Source organism: Mus pahari, chromosome 20, assembly GCF_900095145.1.
Source record: "Mus pahari chromosome 20, PAHARI_EIJ_v1.1, whole genome shotgun sequence".
NCBI lineage: Eukaryota > Metazoa > Chordata > Mammalia > Rodentia > Muridae > Mus > Mus pahari.
The window spans coordinates 30,739,137-30,757,843 of record NC_034609.1 but is presented as its reverse complement, the minus strand read 5'-3'; the positions used below and the strand labels follow the sequence as shown (position 1 = coordinate 30,757,843).

Here is an 18,707-nt window from a genome sequence, read left to right as displayed (position 1 = left end):
CCTAGTGCTGGGATTAAAGGTGTGCGCCACCACCACCTGGCTATTTGTAGAATTTTTAAAATATCATTCATTCATCCATTGTTGGGAGCATGCACAGCAAGGTATGCGTTGGGCTCAGAAGATACCCTTTTGTGACTCAGTAGTCTCCTACCATTTGGGTTCCAGTATCGAAACCAGGTCATCGGGATTGGTGGCAGGTGCCTTTACCCTCTGAGCCATTTCTCTAGTCTAAAGTCAAAATTTGAAGTGTATATTTTTTCTATTTTCTTTCAGAAATAGGGTCCCACACGTACTATATAGTCAAGTATGACCTTGAACTTCTGGCTCTCTTGCCTCCACCTCCAAGTGCTTGGGCTTTAGACATGCAGCACCACAGAGGTCATGTGGTACTGGGGTTCAACTCAGGGCTTTACAAGTACTACACCAACTAAGCTATATCCCCAGGCCCCTGACCATATAATTTTTATTTTTAGTATTAATATTAAAATTTTCAATAAGTAAGTCTTGATCTTATCTTCTAAAAAAGCCATGTATGCAGGCAGAATGCTGTATGCATAATAAATAAATCTTAAACAAACAAAAAAAAGGAGGAGGGATTTATTAAAGTACTTACGCAAGTGTCATGTTGTTGCTAGGATCAAGACCAACTTCTATAACAGTGGTGCCTTCAATGTCCACTTCTTTGCAGGGAGTTGTATTCCGCCCAGTTACTCTACAGGCCTGATAGAATCCGTGTGGCTTTACTCGACCAGAATCATTGCCCACAAATACCTGCAACACCACTGGTTCATTATGGCCTTCCAGCTGGAAACAGATAACATGCACCATAAACATTAATTAGCATTTCAAATAAACTCATAATGAACTAGACATTCAAAATCAAATCTTGTATTTAAAACTGGATGGAGAAATAATTTAAACATAAAGGAAAATAGGTAAAACTTTCTTTTTTTCTTCCTTGCTTTTTTGTGCTTTGAAGACTGAACCTAGGAGCTCACAAATGCTAGGCTAGTACTTTACCCAAGCCACACACCCAGTCCAAACATTTATTTTCTTTCTTTTCTTTTCTTTTCTTTTCTTTCTTTCTTTCTTTCTTTCTTTCTTTCTTTCTTTCTTTCTTTCTTTCTTTCTTTCTTTCTTTTTTAAGTTTTATTTATTTATTATATGTAAATACACTGTAGTTGTCTTCAGACACTCCAGAAGGAGTCAGATCTCATTATGGATGGTTGTGAGCCACCATGTGGTTGCTGGGACTTGAACTCAGGACCTTCGGAAGAGCAGTCAGAGCTCTCAACCACTGAGCCATCTCTCCAGCCCCAAACATTTTCTTATAAAGAAAAACTGGAGTTAGGTGTGGTGGCACACACCTTTAATCACAGCAGAGGAAGGTGGGTCTCTTTGAGTTACAGAACTATAGAGTCCTGTCTCAAACAAACAAACAAACAAACAAACAAAAAACCATAAAGAATTAAAAAGAAGTGGGGGGATGGGGAACACTAGAGAGATGGCTCAATTAAAGGCTAACTTCATAACAAAAATTAAATAAAAACTGGGTCCTTAGAGAAAACTACTGTATTAGTTCTACAATAACTACATTTTAATTAATTTAGATGTGCTAATGCTAAACTGTCAAATAACCTATTTGCATAAGGTGGGAATGGATACACAATTGCCCAGACAGTATATAGATTACTCAGGATCTGCTACCACCACTGCATTGTGTTAATGGCAACATCTTCATCATCAGTGAGAATATATGTGATTAAATTTACTTCTTAAGCAGTTTGAGGAGAAAAGTATTTGAAATGCAGCCAAACAAATGACAGGAAAATGGAGTTCAAAGACTGGATCATTAAATTCTAGGCCAGAACATCATCTATGACAAGAAGTGTTTGCTTAAAGTAAGATATGTGATCATTATAGACCCCTAACAAAACTCTCATAAATAAATGATAGTTCATATTCAGGATAATAGTTATAATAGACAATCTTACAATAAACACACTGAAGCTGTTGATAAAGGATGCAAGAAAAAAATTACAAAAACATCACATCTTTTCTATTCCATTATATTAGCATATTTGTGCAGAGATTATCATAATCAGGCAAATAATTAAAGAAATAAGTAAGTGTATATCCATTGTGATCTCCTTCTACAAATGGATTATGTAATAGTTTAGCAGAGAATATGTAAAGTTTTAATGGGATGTAGTTACTACAGAACTAGTTGGCAGTACCTGGACTGGTCTCAGCACTTAAAAGGGAACAAGTGCCTGCTGAGTGAATGAGCAAATGAACTGTTGGGGGCAGTCATTCCATCCCCTATCAGAGTCAGGCAATTAACCAATAATATATAAATAAATGTGTAAGTACACCGACCGAGCACAACATAAAGGCAGGTAATCAGATTAAAAATACTGACTAAACTATGAAAATACACAGCTAAATATACACAAACAAAACCTGAATTTCTCTCTTGCCTGGTACTTGTCTTGAGGTTGATACTGGATTTGAGGGATTGGTTGCAGATGGATCAGTGTGGTAAGACAGGAACAAATGCTCAAAAACACATTTCCCAATCCCGAGTTTCAATCATAATTTCATTTAAGTATGAAATGAATGGCAGTTCATGTTTGTTTGTTTGTTTTCTATTTTCAATCAATAATATTATTTAATATATATTATAATATCAAGTGATAAATTTTTACTTTAAGTCAGTTCTGAAAAGGTAATTCTGATAATTTTAAGAATCTTATTTTCTGAGCTGAGCAGCAGTGACACACACCTTTAATCCCAGTGCTTGGGATACAGAGGCAGGTGACTCTCTATGAGTTCGAGGCCAGCCTGGTCTACAGAGTGAGTTCCAGGACAGCCAGGACTACACCAAGAAACACTGTCTCAAAAAACCAAGAGAAAAAAAAAAAAAAAACCAAACTTATTTCCATGTTCATATGTTTTCAGACAAGTGCTCACCATATAGTTCTAGCTGGCCTGGGACTCTCTATGCTTGCTACGAAGATTATGATTGGCCCCTAATGTATATCAGAGCTGCCAGTCTCTGCCTCCTAAATGCTGGAGTTAAAAGCATGTGATACCATGCCTGGTGAAGTTTGTAATAATTTCTACTAGTTTTTTTGCATTTACTTTAAAATTTCTGCTTAATAATGCATTTTGGATGAATCTACTATCACTATTAAACAAAGGAGGGAGATAATTAATGACCTGCAGATATTTTTTTTCTTTTAAGAACATACTCTCATCTATCAAACTAAAATTTACCCAGGCATGCTGGTTCACATCTACAATTCAAGCACTCAGGAGGCAGGAGGCTTGCCATGAATTCAAGGCTGGCGTAGACTACATATTGAGTTCCTGGTTAGCCTGAGTTATAGTGAAACATAATCTCAGAAAAACAAAATCAACCAGGTAAATAAAAAAATTCAAATGTTATCTAAGTACTACTTGGCTTATGGCCCAATTAGACATTTGTTTTCTATTATACTATGCTAATACTTCTACCCTTCTATTTCAGGAAGCTTTTCCTGAGCTTAAAATAATTAGTAAAACTGAAGGAAATTCATCACATAGGTAAGTATTATTTTTACATGTATTTGATGGTTTTGTATGGGGAACATGTAAGTGGGGCATGTGTGTGCCATGGTGTGGTTGTGTGGTGGTCAGGATAACCATGTAGAGCCAGTTCTCTTCTCCCACCATTGACCAGATTCTCGGGATAAACCTTCACCTACAAAGTCACCTCCTGGGCCAGTCTTCATACATTACTAAATAAAATGATTACCTTCACCGTAGGAAAGCCTTGCTGTGTTCTATCTTTTACAGAGCCTCGGCTGCCCTCTGTCAGGTACCGGGCTCGGTGTTGGGTTTCAGGCTGTACCACTATCTTCAGCTCCTTCCCCTCACTTTTAACCGGATACTGTCCACACAACATAGGGCTCTTCTTTACTCCAGTTCCCTTTTGGCTGTCCAATGTTCTGAGAATCCAAAGCACAACATGAAGGAAATATCAAAAACGGTCTTCTATAAAAGCTATCTTAGATAAAGGAAGAAACAGAAAGGCAATAACACTGAAAACAACTGCTTAACTTATGGATAAAATAGAACACAGCCTAAAGTATCTTTAAAATATTTTTGAACCAAGTGTAACTACATGCCATGAAAGAGAAAACTGGACAGGAAAGAAAAAAATTACAGTTGGGTGGCAGGAGAAAGACAGAGCAATAATTATTGTTTCCTCACTGCAATTCAGTTAAAATAAAGTGCAAAAATTATACATATCAGTCACATAAAGCTAAAAGACTAATATTATGGTTACTTTTTAATCAGACTTAAAAAAAAAAAAAAAGAAAAAAGAAAAAAAAAGGAATTAGCAAAAACTACCAAATCAGCACAAAAAGGAATTACCTAAAACTATCTAAAAGATTCAACAATGAAGGTATATGAAGTATATTCTTTTGGGCTGCTTTCTCAGTAAATCAAAATGAGAAATTTATAATAAAAAAATCAGTGATTCAATTTTTTGGGGGGGAGATGAGATTTAGTAAATAATCTGTGTGATTTTTTTTTTAAAGATTATTTTTATCTGTGATTGGTTAAATGATTAAAGTAAAAATCTTATAACCTGAGCTCTATAGTACTGGTAATTCTACTTGGTTTTGTTTTTTAATTGTGGAAGTTTTGTTTTGTTGTTTCTTGGAGACAGGGTCTCATATACCCCAGGCTGTCTTCAACCTGTTGTAGAGCTGAAGGTGGCCTTGAGGTGCATATCCTCCTGTTGTCCTATAAGCGAGGATCCATCTAAAACTGTTTTAATTTAAGCATTTCTTTGGTTATCATACAATATCCAAAATAGTGTCTAGGACTTCTATAAAGTAGCTATGTAATGCAAATACTTTATGAAAATAAGCAGAATAACCCCTCAGCCTCCAGTAACATGGAGTAGATTTAAAATTACACATGTATGTTGTTGAAAAGTCAGGGCCTAGCATGCTTTTTTTTTCTTTAATTCACAGCAAGGTAACCAGATCCTCAGAGGAATATTATGATTTTAAAAGCAGAAGAACAGCTTTAACCCTGGTCCTAAAATTTACCAATCCAGTTGTGACCAAGCTGCTGCCTCCGTCATAAGAGCAAAGGGAAGGTAGGCAGTCACTCAGTTGAAAGGACTCCCTAGGACAGGGACAGAAGTATGGAGGAAAGGGTAGCACTGGTAACTGAGGTAGGAATCCTGGGAACTGACAGGGCAAGTTCATGTGAGATGCTTGCTGATGAAGGCAAACGGGAAGAAGAAACACACAAGGAGAGCAGAGAGGAAAAGGAGTTTTATAATGGTAAGAAAGGCAGGACCAGACCTTACTTGGAACAAAAGTATCAGGCTGAAGTGGAATAATGGGGAAAATAATGTTTTTCTTTTTAGCATTCTGAGTGAATTTAAATGTTAGGATTGAAGAGTGTATAATTTCTTATACATGAGATTCTATAATAATCTGTTTTGTATTCATCTTATTACCAAAGCAAAAAAGAAAAAAGGTGTATTTAAACTATGTAAAAGTATCTCCTATATGTATATACAAAGGAACTAAAAGAAATTATAGTGTAATGACAATAGCAATTTACATGAGTGACTAGATTATGGACTATTTACTTAATTTCTTGTATTTTTTCCAAATACTTACAATTCATATGTATTGATTATAATAAAAATGAAAAGTTTGATACTGAAGTACTAAGAAAACTTAAACGACATGACAACTTATTTCAACAGATGAGACTTTTATTTATACTAGTCAAGCAAATATTGAGAGTAAATCAAAATGATTCCTGTAAAACGAATATCTTATTTGTAATAAATGTTTGTTGAGTGGATTGATATATATATATATTATATGCATATATATAACATATATATGCTAAAAATATATATATATACACACACACACACACTAAGAAGACCACAAGGAATTAAATTTAATTCCTAACATACTGAAAATGTTCCTGTTGTTTTTTTTTTGGGGGGGGGGGCAGGAGGGTGGATTCTTACTACATAGCCCAAACTGATCTTGAACTCATTACAGGCCAGGCTGGTCTCCCTCCCACAAACCCATAGCCTCAGCTTCCCAAGTGCTGGGCTTATATGGGTTTACCACCCACCATGCCTGGTTCTGAAACTATATTCTAAAAATCTCTTTATTCTCTAACTTTAAATGTAAAAGTGGGAAAATGTATATTTTTATCTACAGACATGTAAAACAATGAAATCATCAACTAATTCTTAGAAAAGTAGTAATTCAATTTAAAAATTGTTAAGGTAAAACAGCTTCAGAAAAAAGCAAAAACAGCAGTTCATTACACAGGGATTAGTTGATTTATTTTTGCAGGGCTGGATATCAAAGGCAGGGCTTCCTCATGTTAGAAAGAGACTTCATCACCGGAATCTTACAACTAAATGACAACTACCATAGACAATGTATTGTGGCATATTCTACTTAGAAGTCTTAGAATGACATTCACATTCTTTTGTGCTAGATATTCCTCCAGGTTTTCTTTCAAAAAATAATTTTAACTACAAAAAGGCCTAAAATGACTTCCATATCCATATGATAACATATCTAAATTTCTAGAACTTTAAAAGATATAGGGCTGCTGATTCCCAGGATATTAGTGAAGAATTTAAGATTGATAAGGTCAGCAATACTGACATACAAAAAGGCTTTAAGACAGATGTTTCCTTAATAAGCCCTAACTTTTTAGTTGTAAAAATAATCATCTTTCTGTTTGTCAGTTATCAAAACTTCAGGCTCACGAATAAATTAACTGCTATATGCAACATATCTCAAGTTCATTTAATTATATAAACTTCAAATTGTGTCATATTGAAGACTTTATAACTTATCTCTCAAAACATTTCAAAATTTCATGTTTCTAATATCTTTCTCATTGTTTTTTCATTTTTAAAAAGAGGCAATTAGCTAGAACTGAGGGTTGTTTAAGAATGGTTGGTTGTCCATGTATTTTATATTTGGTTTCATCTTTTCCTCAATATATCTTATAAATTCAAATTTTAAACTTCTTTATCATTTCCATATACTTTTGTTAAATAATTTTCCATTACCTAAGAAGATGGGCATTTCTTCTGCTGCTTGATGGAGTTTCTGCTTCATGAATTATTTCATGAAAGTTTTGTCTTGACCAATGTCATTATACTTTCCCTGGTAACCTCAAATCATTTCTAAGATATATCTATCATACAAAAGCAGAAGCAGAAAAGATGTAGGTCAAGAAATCTCTTTAATCAGCAACAGTAAATCACTGTTTGACTATCCCCAAGTCAAAGCTTTACTGTTATTAACTGGAAACTTTAATAACTATTTCAGTACAAATAGGAAAATATCTTCCACTGTAACTTTGTAAAAAAAGACCCTTTTCCACTGCAACCCAAATAAGCCCACATATATTTACTGCCATGCACACACCTTTCAGATCTGTACTATCGGTTACACTTCTTTATATGACTTGGAGTGTCCAGCACATTTCAGAGTCTTAATCTTCATTTTATCTTTGAATAAATACTCCTTTCTAGAGTTCTGGAGTGTTAAGCTGTGACATATTAGGAAAGCTGTATCTTGTTTTCTTTTGGAAATTGCCTAATCTAGTCTTTTTGAAACTGTAAAGTATTTAAATTATTTAACTATAGCACTCTAAAGGAGTTTTAATGAAAGTATAAAGAAAAAGAGTAAGCTATTTTTTTTTCAAATTAATTTTCAGGTTAGAAAATTAATTTTAAGGACATGAGTTTCATTTAGGGTTTCATACATTTGAGTATAGACTTACTAATTTTAAAGTGTACACAGGAAATATTTAAGGACACATTTAATCTTTATTATGATAAAGACTGAATTGGATTTTTTAATGTAACAAATCAAAGATGTCATCACAAAGTACCCCAGTCTAAGCTTTCAGACTATTTCTTTTGTGATGGGAGGAAATTACAAATGACCCTGCATCACCTAGAGAGTCACACTCAGTGCCTCCTCAAAAACTAATTCTCAAAATCTAGTGAGTTAAATTTTATTAAATATATTGTAGAAACTTTTACTTTCAAAAGTCTAGTGACTAAATATTACAATTAAAATGCTAAAAGAATCCTAAGCCAGGCAGTGGTGGTACACACCTTTAATCCCAGCACTCAGGAGGCAGAGGTAGGTGATCTCTGAGTTCGACGTCAGCCTGGTCTACAAAGTGAGTTCCAGGACAGCCAGGGCTATACAGAGAAACTCTATCTCAAAAAAAAAAAACAAAAACCAAAACCAAAAACGACCCCCCAAAACAAACAAGCAAAACCAAAAAAACCCAAAAACCCAAAGCCCCAAAAAACCAAAAGGAATCCTAAAGTAGATCATATTAATCTATGTATATAGCATGGAATAGTGCATCAATGGCACATATGAACAGAAAGCTCAAATGTGTACTACAATTCTGTTTCATTATCCTTCAAATAAGAAACAGAATCAGAGGGGGGAAAAAGATTAATAATTTTTTAAAAGGCCCAAATTGGCACACTGTACAAAGGAAAAAAAAAATCAAGCACATGAACCTTAATGAGAATTGTCATCTCTTTTGTTTTCTTATTTTCATCAAGTAAAGATGAAAAACAAAAATATAATGTAAAATTCTCTGAAAAATCTAAGGGAATAAATGGCCCATGAAACAAACTGCTAGAAGAGCAGCTCAGCTTCTGGAGAACACTAAGGTGTTTTACCTAGCTAGCCTCATTATACTGCTCCTTACTTCTGCAGGTAAAGATATTTTAAAAATATTTTTAAAATATAAGTTCATTTGAATTTTAAGTTATTCAAAACAGATTATCTTTTCCTCTATACCTAACCATACGCATAATAAAATTTCTTTGCTATAATATACTGCTACTTTTATATTATTTTTCTAGTAAAATTTGATTATTTTAAGTTAAAATTCTCATGTACTTCAAGGATAAAATTAGCATTTTTTTACTTTATATGCAAACTTGAGCTGAGAATTAAGAAAATTTGGGAATGATTTACTTTTTTGTTTTGCATAATGGTGATAGAACTTTAAAAAATGTGGATACCAACCCATTTCCAGCTTTTGAGTTGCCTTTGTTGTCCGTGGTAAGCTGAGAAAGCACATAGTGAGGTGCTTTGGCACTGTCGGCATCAAATATATCCATATTAGATTCTTCACAATCTCGTCGTTTGACCCCCGGCCTCTGCTTTGGATTTCGTTTTCGTGATTTACGAGGTACCTCAGTGTTATCATTGTAGGAACTGGTGCTCATGTTACTGAAGTTGGAGGGGGAATCCTCCATCCACATACTGCAGCTCTGCTCAGATTCCAATCCACACCCCTCATCCTGGCAGGACATCCGACTGTTATCCAGCAAGTCCTCAGGTGGTGGTGAGATGTACAAAACTGTGTGCCTCTTCGGGGTTGATGGATGCTGCTGAACTGTGTTACCGGTTAACTGCTTTTCACTTACCCCTCTGTTACTTACCCCCACGGCTGAGGAGCAGCTCTCCACTTGCATAGCCTTGCTGTCGGTGACTGAGGTAGAATAAATGGTAGGGCTGGAAGAGGTGGTAAAGGAGCTGCAAGCACCGCCCATGGAGGAAGAGGAGGGAGCTGAAGAAGCATCTGCGGTGTATAATCCAAGAGTAAATACACTATACATGTTTTCACCTAGGCTGGCTAGCAGTCCCAATGAAAATGTGATTTGTGAACTGATTGTTTTCCCCAAAATGAATAATTGGAATTTGGTTAAGTTTTAGAATATAAATGCTTTAAGCAATATAAAGCCTAGAAATATAATTTTTGAAAAATGCCCAAATAGCATTATTTTACTTTTGTTATAATTGATAGATTTTTTTTTTAAATCTAATTTGGTGTTTTAAGCTGTAAAGCAAGAATAAGCTTTTATTGCCTCAGCTGAACGTTCTGTTGAATTTTAATCATTTAAAGTAATACAGAAAACCCCAATATGAAACATATGCTTGTGGTCCACATTCAATGCCAATTAAATAATTCATTATAGAATTTGAAAAGTGGGACTGTGCTTAGCCACAAAATATTAAAATAAGTTTCTAACCTATGAAGCAGAGAACTACAGGTCATTTTTAATGCAGACACTCCCTGCTTCAGAGGCAAATCCTGGAATAAAAATATGAGAAAATAAATGAGAAAAGAGCTGCTGATTATTCCAGATACCAATTATAAAATGAAAAATAAATAGAGAAAAATATAGATAATTAACTGAACTGGAGGCAAAATGGAACTGGTACCATCACTAGAACTAATTGTAAAATCCATGAGAATAAAGGTGAGAAAGGCTTGGTGTGGATCAGGCTTGCTTACAGGGTGGCCACTGAGAATCTCAAAGCTGGAAATAGCAGATCAAATCCACCAAGTAACAAAAATCCATCCTTTAAGGATGAATCAAAAGCAAAACCAGGGTGGCTGCTAGATGGACTTTTCCTAAAAAGTTCTCATGTGCTCGAAAATTGGCTATCCCGGTCCATTACTTCTCTTTTTAAAAGGCCTGCTTAATTGTGACTATCAGGTCATTTTCCAGTATGATAGCCAATAGTAAATCTTACTGTTCAAAGCATAACAAAATATCAGGCATGAAATTTTCTAGAATGTCAGAATTCCTATAAAAATATTGTAAATTAAATCATTTATCAAGCCGGGAAAAAAAGGCAGATTTAAGTAAATCTCTGTAGCCCTGACTGCGCAGCAAACTGCAGTAGCAGTAGCTGACAACACTGCTACTTTAGTCCTTAGATGCATCACCTCAGCCACACAACACTGTTTAGGCTGGAAGTACCTGTAATTTCACAAATACTATTTTATCAAGTTCAAGATATAATGTGCACATAAGTAAAAATTGGTAATACTTAAACTTAATTTGTATTTTCAACCACTTATGCTACAGTTTTAAAACTGCACAATAAAATTTTAAACTATTGAAATCATAATATTCATTGTCAATTATAGAGCTAAAATGTAAGGAAGTCTATGTCTGGATAATAAAAAGCTGTGCTATAAATTAACTGAACCCAACTGAAAGCATGTATCAAAACATATAAATTACTTAAAATAACAAAAAATTCTCATTGTTGCCAAGGTTGAAGAGCACAGTCATATTAGCCATCCATAATGTGATCTATATAAAGCCACACTCTAAATTTTTCTCCTATCATAAGTCAAAGAGCCTGAAGGAGTAGATAATACCAGTTCCACTTTTTTAGTTTGTATCCTTATCAAATGCAGTAGCTGAAATTAGAAAATTCAGTCACTTTTAAACTGCATTCCGATTTAAAGAAAAATTTATCAAATTTGTATCATGCATTAATGCAATGTTTTCTAGGAAATAAATATTTTTAAAGATCTGTAAAAAACTACAAAATCTAGATGCTAATGTCAATGACAGTTTAGGAGCTGATTTGTAGCCACTTTGGGTTTAAATATAGCTTTCTCTCTTTTTTTTCTTTTTTTTTTCTTTTTTGGAAAATACTACAATGATCATTTTGGACAAAACAGGAAAGATATATCTAATGTTCCTCCATCTGTTCCAACTATTGGCCAAAATGAAACTAAAATTTGTGCTTGTGTGTGCCTATATTCTTGATTTTCAGAGAAATCCTGGTAGGTAGCAAGAACTATTTGCAGTGGCTCACACAAAGCATGCAATATGAATGCTGTGAATTTGTATTTCTATAAAGCTCTTTCCCAACCCCTCCTTTCTGAGTCCAAGTACCATGCACATGAGAATGCAGAATACAAACATCTCAGGATCCTTGCCAATGACTATATATATATATATATATATATATATATATATATATATATATATTGACTCAGGTTCTTGGCTTACAACTCCTAGTAACTTCCTAAGTTGAACAGAGCAATAAGTATCTGTGGTTAAAATTTTGGTCTTCTGCTTCAAAGTGATAAAGATGAAGGATGGGTTTTATTTACTTATTTTTGGACTGGGTCTTTTTTTTTTCATTTTTTTTGGTTTTTCGAGACAGGGTTTCTCTGTATAGCCCTGGCTGTCCTGGAACTCACTTTGTAGACCAGGCTGTCCTCGAACTCAGAAATCCGCCTGCCTCTGCCTCCCGAGTGCTGGGGACAGGGTCTTTCTTATTTTTTGGTTTTAATTTATAACAAGCACATTTTGATCACCCGAGACTGTATTAATAAGATAATTTGGGCGAAGTTGCTAAATAACACAAGATGGGGGAGGGTGCTTGCCACAAGAATCAACCATGTCCCAAGGAGCAGAGGAGCTGGAGTTTAGGTTGATAAACAACAGCCAATGATTTAATCAATCATATCTATATAATGAAGCCTCTTTAAAATTTTTTTCTATATAAAAATTCAAACAAACTTAATTCAGGTGTGTAGGAAGGTGAACAGAACTACCACATGCTATTAATGAGGCACAGTCAAACTCCCACTGGAGACCAAGGCTTCTAGATCTTCTATGCGTTACCTCATTGGTCTATTCATTTCTATGCTTTAATATACTATTTATTTTGAACCATTAAGTGTGTTTGCTGAGTTCTGTGAGTTGCTGTACTAGTAAAATAATTGAACTTAAAGAGGGGATCTGCCTGGAGGTGGTGACGCATGCCTTTAATCCCAGCACTAGGGAGGCAGAGGCAGGCGGATTTCTGAGTTCGAGGCCAGCCTGGTCTACAGAGTGAGTTCCAGGACAGCCAGGGATACAGAGAAACCCTGTCTCAAAAAACCAAAAAAAAAAAAAAAAAAAAAAAAGATCTTTCTGTCAAATCATATAATCACTCCAAAACAAAACACTAAACAAATAAATAAAGCCCACAAGAAACGCCTTAATTGGCATTCTATAGAACTGAAGTGATAATAAAATCCTGTGTGTGTATACATATATATGTGTGTATATATATGCATATATGTATGTATATGCTTATATATTTGTGTGTGTGTGTGTGTGTGTGTGTGTGTGTGTGTGTGTGTGTGATATCTTTGAAGCAGTTACTATGTATCTCTGGCTGGCCTGGAACTCTGAGACCTGCCTGCTCTGCCTCTTCAGTGGTGGGATTAAAGGAATGTGTCACCACCCTCCTGCTGCTTGTTTTTTTGAGTCAAGGTCTTGCTATATAGTGCAGGTTGGCCTTGTATTCATACACTCTTCTTGCCACATTCTCCTGAGTGCTGAGACTGCAGGTGTGTATGACCATCTTGGTCTTGCATATTCATTTTTATTTATAAGTTTGCATGAATGAAATATGGTACCCACTTCCCTAATCCGTTTTCAGTGTGAAGTATCTATTTTTATCTGTCAGGAATGTTCAGTCTCTGTTAAACTAACTGCTGCATATTAAAAATACAGAACTCCCCAAATAAATGTTTTAATAAATGCTTTTATTTCTCTTAAAAAGATTTGTTTTTATTTTAAGTATATAGGTTTATGTGTATGAGTGTTTGGGCTGTACGAATATCACAGTACTATGTGCCTGAAGTGCCTACAGAGGCCAGAGGCCATAACAGAGCATTGTGTTGTGTGAAACTGGAGTTACAGATTGTTACAAGCCACCATGTGAGTACTAGGAATCAAACTCTAGTCCCCTAGAAGAGCACTCTGCTTTTATTTCTTTATAAAGAAAATAGTTATATGGTATTTCCATGATTAACTATATAATTTTATTTGTTCCTTGAGTCTTTTACCAATCTTTTATACTGGAAGTTTTTCTGAAAATTATTTTCTCATCTAAGTAGCATATAAACACATTTTTTATTTTCTTTTATAAAATAACTATTTTGAATTTAGCTTAATTTTCTACAACACTTTCTGTGACCACCAAGAATGTCTCAAACCAACAGGAAAACCGATTTACCAATCTATAAATAACTAGTGAAAATTTATAACATCAGAAGATTATATTAATTTTAAAATGTAAAAATGAAGGGAATCTGGGTGCAACAGTATATGCCTTTAATCTCAACACTTGGGAGGCAGAGGCAGAGGTAGAGACAGGTCTGTCTCTGTGAGTTCAAGGACAGCCAGGGCAATGTAGACTGACTTTCAAAAACCAAAACCAAAAAAAAAAAAAAACAATTAAAACACAACAAAAAAAGAGAAACATCAACATCATGTCTACAATTCTATTCTTTGCAAATTAAATGTCAGCCACGATGAACTGGACATATGACTTACTCTTCTTAAAGTTAAGATTTATTTTGCTATATTTACCTATTTACTTGTTTTGTATGTGTTATTTTATGTGTATGCTCATATGCCATTGTGTATATGTATTGGTCACATGACAAATTGTGTGAGCTGGGTTGAGAACCAAATTGCCATGTGGGTTCCAGGGATCCAACTCAAGTTGTCAGGTGTGGTGGAAAGTTTCTCTACTTACTGAATCATCTCACTGGCCCTGTAAGGCTTCTTTTAATTATTGATGAAGGAGCATTAAGATTATATATAGGTTAGTGGCAAAGCAATGTTCACCACTCATGGTGCCTTGGCTTCACTTTCCACTTCACAACAAAGAGAACTGACATATCACTAAAGCCCATTATGATTTTTTTTTTAAAGTACTTGGGATAAAAAGATTGTCAGATAATATGCCAGAACATGCAAATATTTAATTTGTTAAAAAAAAACAAAAACAAAAACCAGAGGTGGTGGTGCATGCCTTTAGTCCCAGTGCTTGGGAAGCAAAAGCAGGCAAATCTCTGTGAGTTTGAGGTCAGCCTGGTCTACAGAGTGAGTTCTAGGACAGCCAGGGTTGTATAGTAAGCTCCTGCCTCAAAACAAAACAAAATGGAAAACTAACTAACTAAATAAATACTGGATTTTAAGTTTTATCACATAAGAGAAACCTACAGGTATTTTACATGTTCCTTGATTAAACTATACTTTAAAATGAAGATGTTAGTTCTAGGTGGGTCATGTTCAACTACAAGTTATTTAATGACCATAACATTTTAGTTATGACATTAAAAAGAGCTTATATTATCTGGATCTAATAATACTTAAAGAGAGTTCTCAAATCAGAACTATTCTTTAAGGTCCTCAAAACAAATAAACATGTTTCACTGACTTAAAACACATTTCATAAATGATATTTAACTAAGACCCTGAGTTCAGATCTGACACTAACAATTGTATTTATACACATGTATTTATACATTTCAATTATCTGCAATAGTCGAATTATCTAAAAGGTCACTACAGAAAAGCCCGTGAACTTCTGTAGTGCACTATGTGAGCCAATAGTGGAACAGAGAAGGAGGTGACTGCCTACCCAGAAATACTTCTAAAAACCAACAAAGGCACCTAGTACAGTTTCTGATCTAAAACATACTGAGAGTTCTTCATGAGGAGCAATATTTGTCTTACTGGTAACAATGAATTCAAAACTAAATATTTTTGTCTGATAAAAGTCACCATGTAAGAACATATTTTCAGATCATAGAAGAAAGACATTTCTCAGAAAAAAAATTAAGAACAACATTTGTGTTGCCAATAGACTGAAACATGGAAGACACAAAGTGGCTGCAAACCTGCTTTGTCAACACCTTACATGCCAACCTTCATTTTCTACATTTCTTCTTATTCTAACACTAATGTAAAGTTTAAAACTTTACAAACAGATTTAGTTTTAATCAGTATCAACCCACTATTTAAAAACTAAAACAAAAACAAAAAACAAAAAGGAAGGAAGGAAGAAAGAAAGAAAAATAAGACTTATGAAGAAGTCTGAAAACGAGACCGACCTAGACCCTGGGTGAGATTGGATGGGTCAAGTGTCTCTGGTACTATTTGTCTTCACTATTGACAGACACTGCCACACAACCCACCACACGATGCCTGTCTCTGAATGGCGAAGCTAGAATGCAAGTTAAGTGCATTAATAGAAAAACAACTAGCATCCCAGCATATAAAATAAGCAATCCAGATTATTTTACAAAAAAAAAAATTGTAGGACTGATCAATTTACATGTTTAAAACAGTTTCAATTTCCCAAATGTACTTTTCCCACCCAAAATAAGTTTACAGGCTATAATAATCAATGTAAGATAAACTTTAAAAATTTAATTATTAACATCAGATAAATGCATGTAAAAATTTTTTTTACTCAAAACTTTGGTTAACTCATATTCACCAATTTATTTTATTGTTTATAAATGCGATCTAATCCATAAGCCAGAATACTCTTTTTTCAATGTGTTTGTTTTATGGCTGTTTTTAAATTTTAGGCTGTGCCTTTACCCAAATATTAAGAAGTTGGAGACATATTCTGAACAAATCTGAACAAAGCAAAAACAACACCTCCCCCCCAACCCTTATCTTTAATTTTTCTGTCACATCAATAGCCACATACTTCCTTATATACCCCTTTAAAAAGTAATCAACTCGGTGTGGTGGTCGATTCCTATAATCCCAGCATTTTAGAGGTTGAAGCAGGAGGACTGCTGAGTTAAATCCCTGCCTAGGCTACACAGTGAGTTCTAGACCAGCCTGATATAGTGTGAAAGGGTCTCAACAAAACAACAGGAGTTCAGAGTTCAAGAGACAAAGACATGCAAACCTCTGTGAGTACAAGGCTAGCCTAGGATCCAGTAAGACCTATCTCAAAAGTTAATGCTGAGGGCTGGAGAGACGGCTCAGTGGTTTAAAAGCACTGACTGCTCTTCCAGAGGTCCAGAGTTCAATTCCCAACAACATTTTCAGTACAATTCTAACATGTTTTTCCACCTCATTCCTATGTCTTTCTATTGTTCTGTTTTCTTTATTTTTGGAACTGAATATTGATCTCAGATACATGTGAATGTTAGGTATAAACTGGACCACTGAATTACATGTCAGCTGGCCTTGAATCTGAGAGGCCTTTTTCTGCCTCCCAATTACAGGTTTATGCCAGGATGTCAGATGGCTAATTAAACAAATTCCCGAGACAGATTTTCTCTGTTTTGACCAGGCTGGCCTCAAACTCAGAGATCCCATAAAGATATGCCTCACCACTGCCCAAATTCCTATGGTTTTAATTTAGATAGGTCTAAAGTGAATTAAAGCATAGCTGTTCTCTGATTACAGACCTTTAATTTTCTATTGTCCTTTCCTATAGCAAGGTAACACTCACTCAACAGGTTGCTTCAATATAGGAAACATGTGTTAGCTACTTGAAATTTATTACGTGCCATAGCATAGAATTCAAAGCACTATCTAGTAAGGTTCTTTCAAAAAAAAATTTATATTGTAGCTGTTATACAAACTTACAAACTTACAAAATTACACACACTCTGGCCCTTTCCATGACACTGCCTTATCAGGTGCATTCAAAACTCTACTTCCTCATCGGTTCCCCACCATGGCTGAGGAAGGCAGTTTGGCTGGATATGTGATGGATGTTAGCATTGCTTCACCAGAGCAGCTTAAGACTGCTGTTCCTCATCCACAAGAACATGATTTGTCAAAGCATTTAAAGCCTTAGACAAGAGCCAAAGCCAACCTCTGTGTGCTAACATACAACTTTGATGAACCTATGTATGGGTCAAGTTGGTGGAGGCCCTTTATACTTAGAACCAAATAAATCTAATTAAGGTTGATGTCAAGAAACTTGGGGAATGGGTAAGCCTCTTCAAAACTGATCAAGAGTAAAAACTCATAAAGCAAGAGAATTTCAAATACAAAAATAATTAAATAACAAACAGTCCTCTGTTAAGGACTGTATATGAATGATGTACTTGGGGTGGGAGTGTATGGAGGACAGCCACTGACATTAGGATTATCTTCCTCAATCACTTCACCTTATTATTTTTTTGAGATTTTTTTTTAAAAACTGAACCTGAAACTTGCTGTTTTTGACTACACTGGCTGGACATGGAACCTCTGAGAAATCCACCTGTCTTTTCACACCCCAGGGCCAGGGCTACAGAAATGTACCACTGTACCATGAGTTCTGTAAATCTGAACTCAGGTCTTCAAGCACTTTACCATCTCCCTGGGCCTCAACAGATTCTATTGTATTTGTTTTATGAGTATAGTTACCTATACATGTTTTAAAAAGATGCCTTAGGTATTAGTGTACTGAGGCCATATTGCTTCTAAAAAAGACAAACTTGTAATTCCACAACTTGAGAGGCAGATGAAAAAGGATCTGGCCAAGCTAGGCTTGTCTATACAGAGAATTTGAAGCCTGCCTGGGCTGAAAAGATCCTGTACATACACATGCAAAATAAATACTACCTTAATTATTCAAAGTAAAATAGCAATTTTATGAAGACAATCAATTGTATACTGGTTATTAAGTCTCTTCCATTGTTTAAAACCTATAGTTTAGTCAATTCGTTGGTTATCTTTTTGTTCTTATTTTCGTGTTTGTTTGTTTGTTTGTTTTTTGAGATAAAGAGACTCTTAAGTAACCTAGGCTGCCCTCAAACTAGCAGTCATCCTTGCAAGCAAGCATAGATTCTATAGATTTTTAACTTAAACTCTTTTTTTTTTTTTTTTTTTTAAATAAAATCTGGGTCCTCCTCCACATCTCTCTATCTGTAACTCTGTCTCTACATACACACACGCGCGCGCACACACACACACACACACACACACACACACAGAGAGAGAGAGAGAGAGAGAGAGAGAGAGAGAGAGGAGAGTCATA

At 35.0% G+C, this 18,707-nt stretch overlaps 1 protein-coding gene across 8 annotated transcripts in view; it reads right to left on the bottom strand.

Moving 5' to 3' along the window:
* Nucleotides 1-18,707, bottom strand: part of Nfat5 (nuclear factor of activated T cells 5) — an 80,224-nt gene that overhangs the window by 25,419 nt on the left and 36,098 nt on the right. For 3 of the 8 annotated variants that reach the window (XM_021220731.2, XM_029532637.1, XM_029532638.1), the window contains 3 exons: nucleotides 9,129-9,687; nucleotides 3,800-3,992; nucleotides 614-804 (listed from right to left, as the gene is read on the bottom strand). In XM_021220731.2, coding sequence (XP_021076390.1) covers nucleotides 614-804; nucleotides 3,800-3,992; nucleotides 9,129-9,687 — 943 coding nt within the window. Of the gene's footprint in view, nucleotides 1-613; nucleotides 805-3,799; nucleotides 3,993-9,128; nucleotides 9,834-10,138; nucleotides 10,201-18,707 lie in introns of those variants that run through there. The other 5 variants (XM_029532639.1, XM_021220732.2, XM_029532640.1 and 2 more) reach the window with 5 other exon arrangements.